Consider the following 12,439-nt stretch of genomic DNA (forward strand, 5'->3'; position numbering starts at 1 on the left):
AATTATTCCTAATTCACATCAACGTAGTCAAGGGTCATTGTCCTAATTCAGGGGTAGCCAATATGGTGCCCTCCAGATGCTGTTGGGCACCATCTTCCATCAGACCCTGCCAGCATAGCCAACAGCTAATAATGATAGGAATTGTAGTCCGGCAACTGGAGGGCATCACATTGGTTATTCCTGGCCTAATTTATTAACCTCTTTTCATTTTTTTATCATAGCACACAATCCAGAGATAAAAGCATCTAAGCCTTTTGGAAAGCAACAGGACTTCAATTTAAAAACTTCCATTTACATCAGTAACATCCAAATTTCTTTAGATTTCACCTATAGTTTTGTATTATTTATGAAAACTTCAAGAAGAAACGCTATCCTAAAATGGACAGTTTTCATATATGATGGCAGTTAATGGGCATTTTTAGAGAATAAAATGTCTGAAAGTTTATCTTGTGTTCCAAGCACTTTCCTCTCCAAAATTACTTTCAGAAGGAGAAGGAGCCATTCGAAATCATTCTTGAAAGATAAGTTTCTAAGAACATGTGTAACATTTTGGAAGATCCTATGTTATCAAAAAGAGTAAGAATTTTTGATTAGGTTTCAAAGAAAGATGAGCTTGTGAATAGCTGCATAACCAGGAGCAGAAGATTTGCAGTGCAGTGCCACAGTTGCATCATTGGTGATGTTACCATATAAGAAACACGGTGAGTAAGGAAAATATAGGATGTAGCATGTAAGAACTCTACTGGCCCTTTAAAATGGTCTTGAAAAGAGCTTGTGCAAAACTCTTGTACAAACAGAAAACTTCTCTGGCTTTGGGAATTACTTTTCTCATGCAGCACTCTTCCACTAGGTCATAACCAGTCATTCAATGAGCAAAAGAGACTTTCTGCTAGCACAAGGGCACGTTTAGCTCCAATTCCACATGAATGATATTTTAGATAAATAAGATATAAGTTAGGGTTCAGATGCAAACGAAAACGTATCAAAAGAAAGCATACTTCAATGTTTTCCTTTTGTGGAAATACAAAGAAATTCTCACTGCTCACTCCATTATAGGCTTGGCATACTAGAAAAGCTTCTTTGTTACTATGGGAACAAATGCAGGAAAATGCTGTTCACTTGTAAGTGGATGCTTTGCAATTACTAACATATCCTATTTCTCAGCTGTGCATATGGACAGGATGGATTACAAAATCTAACAAGGTACACACAAGAAAATTTAAACATTGCTGATAATCATACTAGCTTAATCTTCTTTTGCAAATATTTTAGTAGAGCAGACATAATAACTGCAAAGACAAAATACAAGCTCACCTAGCTGGGGGAAAGTGTAAACCCACTTTCCGTCACCTCTGCTATCCAACTATGTTTTGCCCAGTACATTAAGAAAACAAAGATTTCTAGATAAATAGACTGCGTAAAGCTTTTAGAGGAGAGAAAGAAAATTAAACAGCATGCAGCTATAGATAGTGAGCTACATATGCTACCTTAAACTCCTTGGAGGAAAAGCAGGATATAAATGCTCCTGAAAAAGCCCACCCTGGACCCATTGGTTTGTGACAACTACCACTGGCTGCAAATACCCCCTTTTTAGGGAAGGTGATGGAGAGGGTTGTGGCACAGCAACTGCAAGTACTCTTGGATGAAACAGATTATCTTGCCCCATTCCAGTCTGGGTTCAGGCCCGATCATGGGACTGAATTGGCATTGGTTGCCCTGATGGATGACCCTTATCAGGAGGAGGACAGAAGTGCGACCCTGTTATTCTTATTCGATCTCTCAGTGGCTCTTGATACCATTGACCATGGTATTCTTTTGGGCCGAATTGGTGAGATGGGTATCGAAGGCACTGTTTTACAGTGGTTCCGATCCTATCTCCAGTGTCATTTTCAGAAAATAGCATTGGGTGGTTGTCTTTTGGCCCCCTGGCAATTGTGCTGTGGGGTGTGCAGGGTACCGTCCCCCATGCTGTTTAACATCTATATGAAGCCCTTGGGAGCGGTCATCAGATTTGGAATGAGGTGTCAGCAGTACGCTGATGACACCCAGCTCTGTTTCTCTGTAACATCTAAATCAGGAGTGGCCATGAAAGCCCTGGAGTGCTGCCTGGACTCAGTGGTGGGCTGGATGAGGGCCAATAAACTGAGTCTGAATCCTACCAAGACGGAGGTGCTGTGGGTTGGTGATAATTGGTCAGTTGCCTGCTTTGGATAGGGTTATACTCCCTCTGAAAGAGCAGGTCCGTAGTCTGGGGTGCTCCTGGATCCATCTTTGTCACTTTGTGGCCCAGGTGACCTCAGTGGCTAGGAATACCTTTTACAAGCTTCGGCTGGTAAGATGACTGCGGCCGTTTCTGGACTGGGATAGCCTGACCACTGTTGTCCATGAACTGGTAACCTCCAGGCTGGATTACTGTAATGTGCTCTATGTGGGGCTGCCCTTGAGGTTGGTCTGGAAGCTTCAGCTAATGCAAAATGTGGCAGCGAGACTTCTCACTGGGGCAGGGTATCACCAACATGTCATCCCGCTGCTGAAAGAATTGCACTGGCTACCTATTAGCTACCGGGCTACGTTCAAGGTGCTGGTTTTGGTGTATAAAGCCCTATACAGCTTGGGACCAGAATACCCGAAAGACCATCTTATCACTTATATACCCAGTCAATCACTGTGCTCTGCAGGTGAGGGCCTCCTGCAAATACTTATCATGAGGCCCGTTCCACACAGCACAGAAAACGGGACCTTTTGTATAGTGGCACCTACCCTTTGGAATTCCCTCCCCTTAAGTAGTAGACAAGCGCCATTATCTTTTTGGCGCCTACTGAAGACCTTCCTCTTTCAACAAGCCTTTTAACTAGAGACCTTATCCCCGTCTGCATCTGTGTTGGAATTGCTTTTTAATGTTTTTAAAACTTTTTTTAAAAGATGTTTTGTTTTAATACATATTAAAGTCAGTTTATATGATGTTTTAAGAGTGTTTTTAATGCTTTTGTTTGCTGCCCTGGTCTCCTACTGGGAGGAAGGGCGGGATATAAATCTAAATCATAATAAATGTAATAAATAAAAAGCAAACAAACTGCACTATGTTAACTCTCCCGTCTTCCTCATCCTGCTTTAACAGCCTTTGCTCCCCTCGGTCTCCTGCTCTTTTAAACTCCACCTAGTCTCCCTTGTTGCCCCTTACACTTGAATTCCTTGCCCGAACAGCACGGGTTTTTTATTATTATTATTATTATTATTATTATTTGAATTTGTTAGTTATCTCATAATGTAAGGTCCTAAGATGGTAAAACCAACCGATGTTCTTCAGTCTATATTCTTTCCCACTTTTTACACCAGACTGAAGGCTGTGTTTTAGCCCCTTGGCCTTCCCTCAGGCGAGGATGAAGACTAAGTATTCATATGTTACCTTTGCCTCTCCCACCACTCTCTTTGTCATTCCCCCATTTAAAAAGTTTTAGATTATAGACTTTTCAGGACAGAGAGCTGCTTAGATTATTCTGTAAAATTCTGTAAAAGCCATATAGTGTCAGTAATACAACTATATAAATACATTTACAAAACCACCACAGCGACCTTTGGCTACATGGACTGTTTACACTCACTTCATCTTCTAGTTTGATTACATGGCAAGGTGTTGAAGCAAGATAAATGGGATGATGAAGTTTCAGTGTGGTGTAGTTGTTGGACAGTCTGGACTAAGACTTGAACAGCCAGGGTTCAAATCCCCATGCAGCTGTAAAACTCACTGGGTGACCTTGAGTCAGTCACCATCTCTCAGCCTAACCTGAAAGAAATAAAAATGTAGAGGAGAAGCCATCTTGAACTCCTTTGAGGAAACATGGGACATAATTGTAATAATAAATAAGAGAGATTTTTGTTTACTTAGGCCTGTCCTAGGCTAGCCTGTATCACCATTATGTTAAGTATTTGGGGCTGTGGAACAGGAAGAGTTTACATTTCATTGTAGACACACAGAACGTGAGACTGGGAAAGGTGTCGCTAACATTTACTAGGAATAGCTCCTATGGTTTTCATTTCCTTGCCTTTAAGTGTGATTAGAAATGCAGCTTAAGATATTCTACAATTCAATGTTTCTATAAGCAAGGATTGTTCATTTAAAAAATAATATTTATTATTACAATAACCCCCCTTTACACAGAAATCGATCTACTCACTCAATTTCTCCTTTGAATTTATTGTTACAACTGCACTAAACCAGTAGGCAACAGCCGCCAATGGAATGCAGTAGGTCAAGTGCTGGTTTTGAAAAGCATGGATCCAGTTTCAAATCCTGACTGGCCACGACAGCCAATGTATGGCCCATAGTTAAGTCAGTCTAATTTACCTCCCCTGGTGGTAATGGGAATAAAAGGAGAAATAGCTGCCATCTCCTCTCCCTTACCGGGTTAGAGAGATTCCTTTGTTTAAAGAATGGGGACCCTGTGGTCCTCCAGATTTGTTGACTCCAACTCCCATCAGCCACAGACAGTATGGCCAGCAGAAGGTGCAGCCCAGCAACATCTGAAGGGAGTTTGTTGTGCTCTTTCATTTCATGGTACATTCCCAATGTCAGCCATGGTGCTGCCTGAACAAACCATCTGTTTCATTGCGTCAAATTTATTGCTGTTAAATCCAATACATTTACAGACCAATCCTGGGATCAGAATCAAGTCCCACTGAGTTCAAGGAGATTTACTCCCACATAAATGTTCAGAGAATTACAGCCTTCTTCAAGTGTCTTCAAAGCCACTTTAAGACCGTACCTTAAGCTGGAGAGGGATATGGGTTTATCTCTGTTGCTGCACTGAACTTCACTCCCAAGGAGCACAGGTTTTTTTACTGCTTCTGAACACCCCTAAAGCTCAGAGAGACCCTGTCTCACAGTAGCAGTTACCAAGCCCTGACAGAAGTGGCAGAATATTAGCAGAGGCTGTGGAAATCAAATATGTAACTGCACTACACCATTATGGTGGAGTCTTATAAACTCTACATTAAACCTTTACTGGAAAAAACAACAACAGAACCTCAGTTACTTCCAATACTAATGAAGCAAGGGATAAAATTATGTAGCTGTCAACCATCACATGTTACAAACCAACGCCTTTTTTCTTTCCACACATACAGAAGAGCCAGCCAACGATAAGGAGAACTCATATTTATCTTGCTGCACAATCAGCAGGTTCCCCGTTTTCTTTGCTTTATATTCTCCATCTTGCTGACTTGTCAGGATCTCCTCAGCAGTGCTCTGCATTTAATCACGAAGCCTCCTCAGCAAGCACTGCTACTTTTCTTTTTTGCCTTCTGATTTTTAGAGAAAGGTGGCTAATTACAGAAAGAACTAGAAAAGGGCTACAAGCTACTAGTAGAAGGTATGTAAAACTCAGCCATATACTTCTGTCACTTTAAACATACTTCTACTCCATAATTTCTAGAAGGGATTATAATCTTATTGTGGAGAATCTGGGGTAGTGGTGGCTGTTTTGCAATACGAATTCTGTTTTTCAGGTGCAGTAAAGGCCATTCTAAAGTTTCATTTCCTTATAATTAAAGCATCTCTTAAAATGTAAGGGGAGAGAGTTAAGTCTTCATTTTTTAAAATACACATGTTGCTCTACACATTTGTCCAAATTTCCAAGTTACTGCCAAACATTCATCACAGGATCTGGAAATCATTATGCATTGACAACTAAGGGTTTACATGTGTTTCCTCCATAATCTCTTTGCCTTTGCTCCCTAAACAAAGTATTTTTTTCCAGTGCAGATTCATTAAACAAAGTAGTTCTTTATTCTCTGGGTGATGGTACTGAGACGGGAAATGGGCAGGACTGCTGTGGTCATAACACCAGAGAGCTGTATTTTTGTTTAATTAAAAAAAGCAATTTTTGATAAGGAAGCAAGGTGTTTAACATTTGAGAGAAGTTGTTTCTACAACTTACACTGCAAAGAAAACATATTGAACCTCCCATTTAACAGTAAGTATTGACCACAATTAGCCTCTTTACATTACAGTTTGTGGTGTTTAAAAGAGTTCTAACAAAACATTACTTTTTAATGAGCTTGTAAATTTAGTTTGCTTCTAAACGTTACTGGGAGAAGCTACCATTGCTGTTGTCGTGGCATTGTGCTTGTTTCAATTTATAACGCTGCTGAAACTGAAATACTGAAGCAACGATAAAGACCAGTAATAGTCAGATGCAGCAGATAGTGCCACACAGGGACGGCTCCATTTCCCATCCCCTTAGTATATGAAATGGATGTGGGGTAAACAGAGGCACCTGCTCTGTGGTCGATTCACAAGTTGTTTGGTGGGCTGTTGGTCCCAAAGAAATATAGACCTAGTTAGCAGGATGCTTCTTTTACTGGGCCAAGTAGCACTTTAAAGATGCTGCAAACTTTCAACCTACGTACAACTCTGTCATGCAAAAGTGAGGACATAAGAGAATAGAAAGGCTCTTGCATGTCCATTTTAAGTTTTAGGGTGGGCTGCTTTTGAAGCAGATGTAACAAGGCAGCTCCTTTCTCCAGCTCATGTCTCTCACTAAGAAATTAATGAAGCAGGAGATATTCCTGTAGTTGTCGGAAGCCATGGAAACTTTCTGCCACTGTAGAACATGCAGCAGCTCTATAAACTGATCACTAGCTTTAACAATTGCTGGGTGCCACACTTCTCAAAGCCTACAGGTAGGGGAGGAAGGAATGTGCACCTGTGCATCATAGGAGCCAAAGAGAGCTGGAGTAAGAAATGCCATTTCTCTGTTGCAAGGGAGATGCAGCCATGGAATAAGAAAAATGGCATAAGCAGCTCAGGTAAGGGTTGCTGTCGGTAAAAGAAACCCCCCTTTTCCCTATCTGGCTCATGGGTGCCAAGAAATTCAGGCTAGGAGCATGCACAAAATCCTTCCTCTTAATGCACCCTGTGCAAAAATAAAAGCATGCATTGTATGGGTGACCCCCTTCTCTAAAGAAGTCGCAGTAAAGCATTTGTGGTGAACAGGGTACCTTTTGGACCATAAAACTGAAAAGATGGCACTTTGGGTCCACAAGAAAGTGAGCAAGATTTGTTCAGCAAACTTATTAAATGTGCTCATTTATCTTTAAGGTCATCATCCAGAGAACAACATGTTCCTTATAATACAGTATACAAAAGATTGGGAAATAAATACATCTTCAATAGGATATAGAGTATTGCTTATCTAAAACTATAGATACTTAAACAACTGAGAAAATCCTGCTTTCTTCCTTTGATCCAAGAAAAGGTTAAAATCAGCAGGTATCATAACTAGTACTCATATAGATGCCAAGAAGATGAACAGACAGACCCTTCTTCTCAGCATAAATATGTAGTGCTGCAATATGTTATTTTCAGAAAGGGTCAAAAGTGTTTTTTAAAAAAGCACTTTATTCTTCAAAAGATCTAGCTGAGCAAGTTAAAAAAAAGCTGTTTCAGCAGAAGAATGTTTTCATGTTTTCAAAATGTTGACAGCATGTTTTGGAATCTAAGTCTTGTTATTAACACAAGAAATGTACAAGCAGTAGAATCCATTAATTACTGGATTGTGAATATGTTCAGACTTGTATTTCAATTACATGCTTCTGTTTGCAAGAGGTGTCAGCTAATCCACCATTCAGGCCTTCAGTTTGAGCGGAGCCCCTCCAAATCAAATACATGTATTTTAAAAAATCTAATCCCACCAAGTTCTGTTACTTTTATTGTGCAAGTTAGTTCCAAAATGTATATATAAAGGCACTGAGGTACTGGTCCACATGCCCAGTATTGTCTGCTCCACCTCGCAGCAACCACCTGAATACAAGGTGTGTGCTGTGTCACCGAACCTAAATCATTTCAGAGGGACTGAGCCCAAGTCCACCTCAGTGGGCAGCAAATGAGATGCTCGGGGGTGGAGAAGACCTAAATGTGACACCAGCCCCTGCCCACAGATATATAAGAGCAAAAGCTGATTGGACTTCCCCAAGCCTCTCTGCTTAGACCTTCAAGTGGTTCACTGGCAAAGTCTCACCAAAATAAATGGGCCTGAAATTTTAACCACTCTGCTACAAAGTAATACCAGTCAACATTGGCAGTATTTAAAATTTTTAAATGCCAGTAAGCACTTGAAAGATGATAGCTTTGGAGCAGCCAAATTAATTAGATGGTCTTATGCATAATATGAGTGAATACAGGAAAAATATAACAATATTTTAAGATTAATACTATAAAACTAATGACTTTTCTCTATAGCTAAAGCTTCTATATCTCCTCCCCTTCTAAATCAAGTCATCTGAACTGGAATAAAAAATATTTATGAAACATTATTCTATCATTTTAATGATCATGAAAAATAAGCCCCAAATGCCAGACCTTTATCCAACAAAATATTGAAAACATAATGCTGATCAGGAGTTTTTCATATAAGTGCCAGACATTTTTTAGATTGCAAGGGCATGATCCAGCTAAAATTAAACACACTTAAGAGTCACCGATTTCAATGCAAGCATTGATTTCAAAGCTAACTACATTTAAACCCAACAATATTTAAATATGCTTAACTTTAGGCTGATTGTTCCCTTCAGTCTCTACTAACTATTTATTTACTTTCAGTGATTGTACTTTACCAGAGGTGGCTAGAATGAATCAAGGGGTAGGGGAAATTTAAAGTTCTAGTCCTTAGGAAATTCAATATTTAAGCGTTTAACAGCTTGAACACAGAAGCTTTAACTCTTCAGAAAATAATAGTAAAGGAACAGATTTTTGTAAAACAAAAAGCGCTTGAACTAGCAGTAAAAAAAACCCCTTTGAAGTCAGAAAATATTAGACTGAACTAAACAATCAACATGTTCTATAGAAACAGAAGAAACTGTATACGTACAAATCATTTGAGGTGTCATTTATAGGACTAGAAATAGATACCCTTCTTTTTTTACTGCCTTCAGTCACAGAAGAGAATTAAGGCATCTGAGCTGCCCACTGAGGGCAGAAATTGCTCAGTTTTGTATTTCCTCAAATTTTGTTTTTAGTTTTTTTTCCGCTGCAGAATATTGAAGGGTAGTTCCCTGTGCTTCAGTTGCTCACACATTGTTCATTTGTAATCATTTCTGTCCAAGTGTCCTCAGTGCTTTTGTAGCCTTCCCATCTGCTGCAGGGTCACGTTCAGCCATTCACTGAGATAGCCGTGATTTTAAATGCAAGTGCTCTTGTTTGCTCATTTCTCTTTCCTTTGCCCCTGCCATCTCCCCGCCCCCCGCTCCTTCTATCACATACGGATGGCTATAGCCTTGGCTGGGGAGCTAGCTATCAGGCAATTACACAGGTTTACAACAGAAGAGGAACAGGCAGACAAAGGTGACAGACAGCACATCTCATGATGGCATCAGCAGCTCTACAGTTCTTTGCTTTCATTCTAGCCTTGATTGGCATTTTCGGCGCAATCACAGCCACCTTGTTGCCGAATTGGAAGGTGAATGCAGACATGGGTTCAAACATCATCACAGCCATAACTCAGATGCAAGGGCTCTGGATGGACTGCACATGGTATAGCACCGGGATGTTTAGCTGCACGTTGAAATATTCAATTCTCTCCCTCCCCGTTTACATCCAGGCAGCACGGACCACCATGGTTTTGTCTTGCATCCTCTCCGCTTTTGGGATTTGCATTGCCACTGTGGGGATGAAGTGCACCCGCTTGGGAGGGGACCAGGACACCAAAAGCCACACTTCATTTGCAGGAGGAGTTTTCTTCATCCTTGCAGGAATATTTGGTTTGATACCAACAGCCTGGTACACGAGAGAGATCATTTCGAATTTTCTGGACCCAACAGTCCCAGAAAGCAGCAAGCATGAACCAGGAGGAGCAGTTTACATTGGATTTATTTCGGCAGGACTTCTGCTCACAGCAGGTGCCATCTTCGGCACTTCCTGTTTCACAAAGCAGCAAAGAGCATGGATTTATCCTAACAAGCCGCAGCAACAGTTCCGAGCTGCCCAACAGGAGAACAACACTGGATACACCCTAAAGGACTATGTGTGAATACAGTTGTGGGTCTGCCGCTCAAGGCTCCTGATTAATCAAGGTGCGGGTGTTTACTGTGGTTCTGGGTTTTTTAAAATATCAAAGCAAGATTTTTTGTTTTCTGATGTGAGGTTTGTAATTACATTCTGGTATGGTATGGTAAAATCACTGCAACCACCATTAATTTATGTTGATATTGCTTTGCAGCTGAATTGTATTGAAAAAGAACAAACTGAACAGTATGGGTTTTTTTAGTATGCAAAACTTAGAAGATATCTATAACGTGCCACACTTGATTTCAACACTTTAATTAGAGTATGTGCTAAACCTACTTTGTCTTTATGTGAAACTCCAAGTATTGTTTTTAAATTGTAGCTTTCATTGTCAGTACCCAACTACCATGGTAACTATATTTCTTCATTTAAGAACAAACAAAACAAAGCCTCATGTATTTGCATATCAGAGGCTGTTCAGTTGTTGCCAAAACTGCTCCCGCAATCCCCTGACCACATGCAGCAGGTTCCATTTTTACTGCAAAAGGAACGTCTACTTACGTCTGCTGCTAACTTGAAGGGTTAAACACACCTCAGGACTACGGTAACTAAGGGAAACTTTTTAACAGTCCAATTTCACGCTCCACTTTTAAAATATTGTCTCTTTCTTGACTTCTGTATATCATACCGAAGTCACTTCACAACTAGATTTAACTAACTGAAATGCTCCTGTTGCCTATCTATTCAGGGCTTCAGCATGGTTTAACCCGTACATCATTTGGCTTCTTTAAAACCTATACTTTACGCAACCTATTTAGAAGGCACTTTTAGATCAGACCTCAGAGTTACTGGCAATCTGACACACAAGCAGTTCTTGCAGGTGATAACAACTCAGTTTGCAACTACTTTGCCAGCGTGATTGCCTTGGTTAATTTGCCTTGCTTCTCATCACCTTCTTTTTATTATATGTTGAAATGATTATTAGTCACTGTGGGGAACCCTTCATTTCCATTCATGACAGGCAGAGTTTGAATCTCTTGGTATAACAAAGGAGGAAGAAAATAAAGGGGAAACTTTGGCCATAACTTGGGACACAACTTGAGTTACACATATATTTGCCTACACACAGATCTTCTAGTACCAATATTATGAGTTTATGTTTCACTAAAGGATATGGCTTAGCCACTTCTGTACAAGGCACATAAAATTATTAGTTCCATATTAGCTTCCATTTCTCCACCCATCTTGCATGTACTCTGAGTGGGAGATGCTAACAGCTATTAATGATCTGGGAAAGGGCCACCAAAATGATCAGGAGGTGGCTGAAGTAACTCCTCTACTAAAAAAGGTTACAACATTTGGGGATTTTTAATTTAGAAAAATGTGACTAAGAAGGGACATACTTTAAGTATATAAAATTATGCCTTCTGAGTATGTGTGAGTGACACACAGAGAGAGATTTTTCTCACTCTTTCATCATACAAGGTATTGTAGCCACTATCATCTCATAAGGATGAGTGATGGAGATTGGAGCAGATAAAAGGAAGAAGACCTTCCTTCACACAGTGCATAGTTAAATTATGGAATTCACTAGCACAAGATGTGGCAAAAGCAATCAAGTTAGCTTTAAAAGGAGTGTCGAAAAATTCATAGAAAATAAGGCTGTCAATACCTACTAGTCATGATGGTTGTATGCCACCTTCAGGATCAGATGTAGCATACCTCTGAATACCAGTTGCTTGTCAACAATGGGGAGAAGTCTATCACTCTAGTGTCTTTTTTGTGGACTTTACAGGGGAGTCTGGTTGGCAACCTGTGGGAAACAGAATGCTGGACTGGATAGGTCTTTGGTCTGAACAATTAGGGCTCTTATCATACAATTATAGAGTTGTCACAGAATTATCATATAGGGGCCTATAAGGCCACTGAGTCCAACCCCTGCTCAATGTAGGAATCCAAATTAAAGCATACCTGACAGGTGGTTGTCCAGCTGCCTCTTGAAGGCCTTCAGTGTTGGAGAGCCCACCACCTCACTAGGTAATTGGTTCCATTGTCGTACCGCTCTAACAGTTAGGATGTTTTTTCCTGGTGTTTGGTAGAAATCTGGCTTCCTGCAACTTGAGCCCATTATTCCATGTCCTATACTTTGGGATGATCGAGAAGAGATCCTGGCCCTCCTCTGTGTGGCAACCTTTCAAGCACTTGAACAGTGCTATCATATCTCTCCTCAGTCTTCTCTTCTCAAGGCTAAACATGCCCAGTTCTTTCAGTCTCTCTTCAGAGGGCTTTGTTTCTAGTCCCCTGATCATCCTCATTGCCCTCCTCTGAACCCGTTCCAGTTTGTCTGCATCCTTCTTAAAGTGTGCTATCCAGAACTGGATGCAGTACTCAAGATGAGGCCTAACCAGTGCTGACTAGAGGGAACAAATACTTCACACG

General features: G+C 40.5%; 2 protein-coding genes across 7 annotated transcripts in view; one reads left to right on the forward strand and one right to left on the reverse strand.

The window, feature by feature from the left end:
* TFB1M (transcription factor B1, mitochondrial) overlaps positions 1 to 12,439 on the reverse strand; it is a 44,674-nt gene that overhangs the window by 6,837 nt on the left and 25,398 nt on the right. The gene's annotated exons all lie outside the window — the stretch shown is intronic.
* On the forward strand, positions 5,175 to 10,151 carry CLDN20 (claudin 20). Its single transcript, XM_061626350.1, has 2 exons — positions 5,175 to 5,369; positions 9,272 to 10,151. Exon 2 carries the CDS (start codon positions 9,360 to 9,362, stop codon positions 10,023 to 10,025), a length of 666 nt encoding a protein of 221 aa, XP_061482334.1. The 5' UTR covers positions 5,175 to 5,369; positions 9,272 to 9,359; the 3' UTR covers positions 10,026 to 10,151.

Source organism: Rhineura floridana, chromosome 4, assembly GCF_030035675.1.
Source record: "Rhineura floridana isolate rRhiFlo1 chromosome 4, rRhiFlo1.hap2, whole genome shotgun sequence".
Classification (NCBI taxonomy): Eukaryota; Metazoa; Chordata; class Lepidosauria; order Squamata; family Rhineuridae; genus Rhineura; species Rhineura floridana.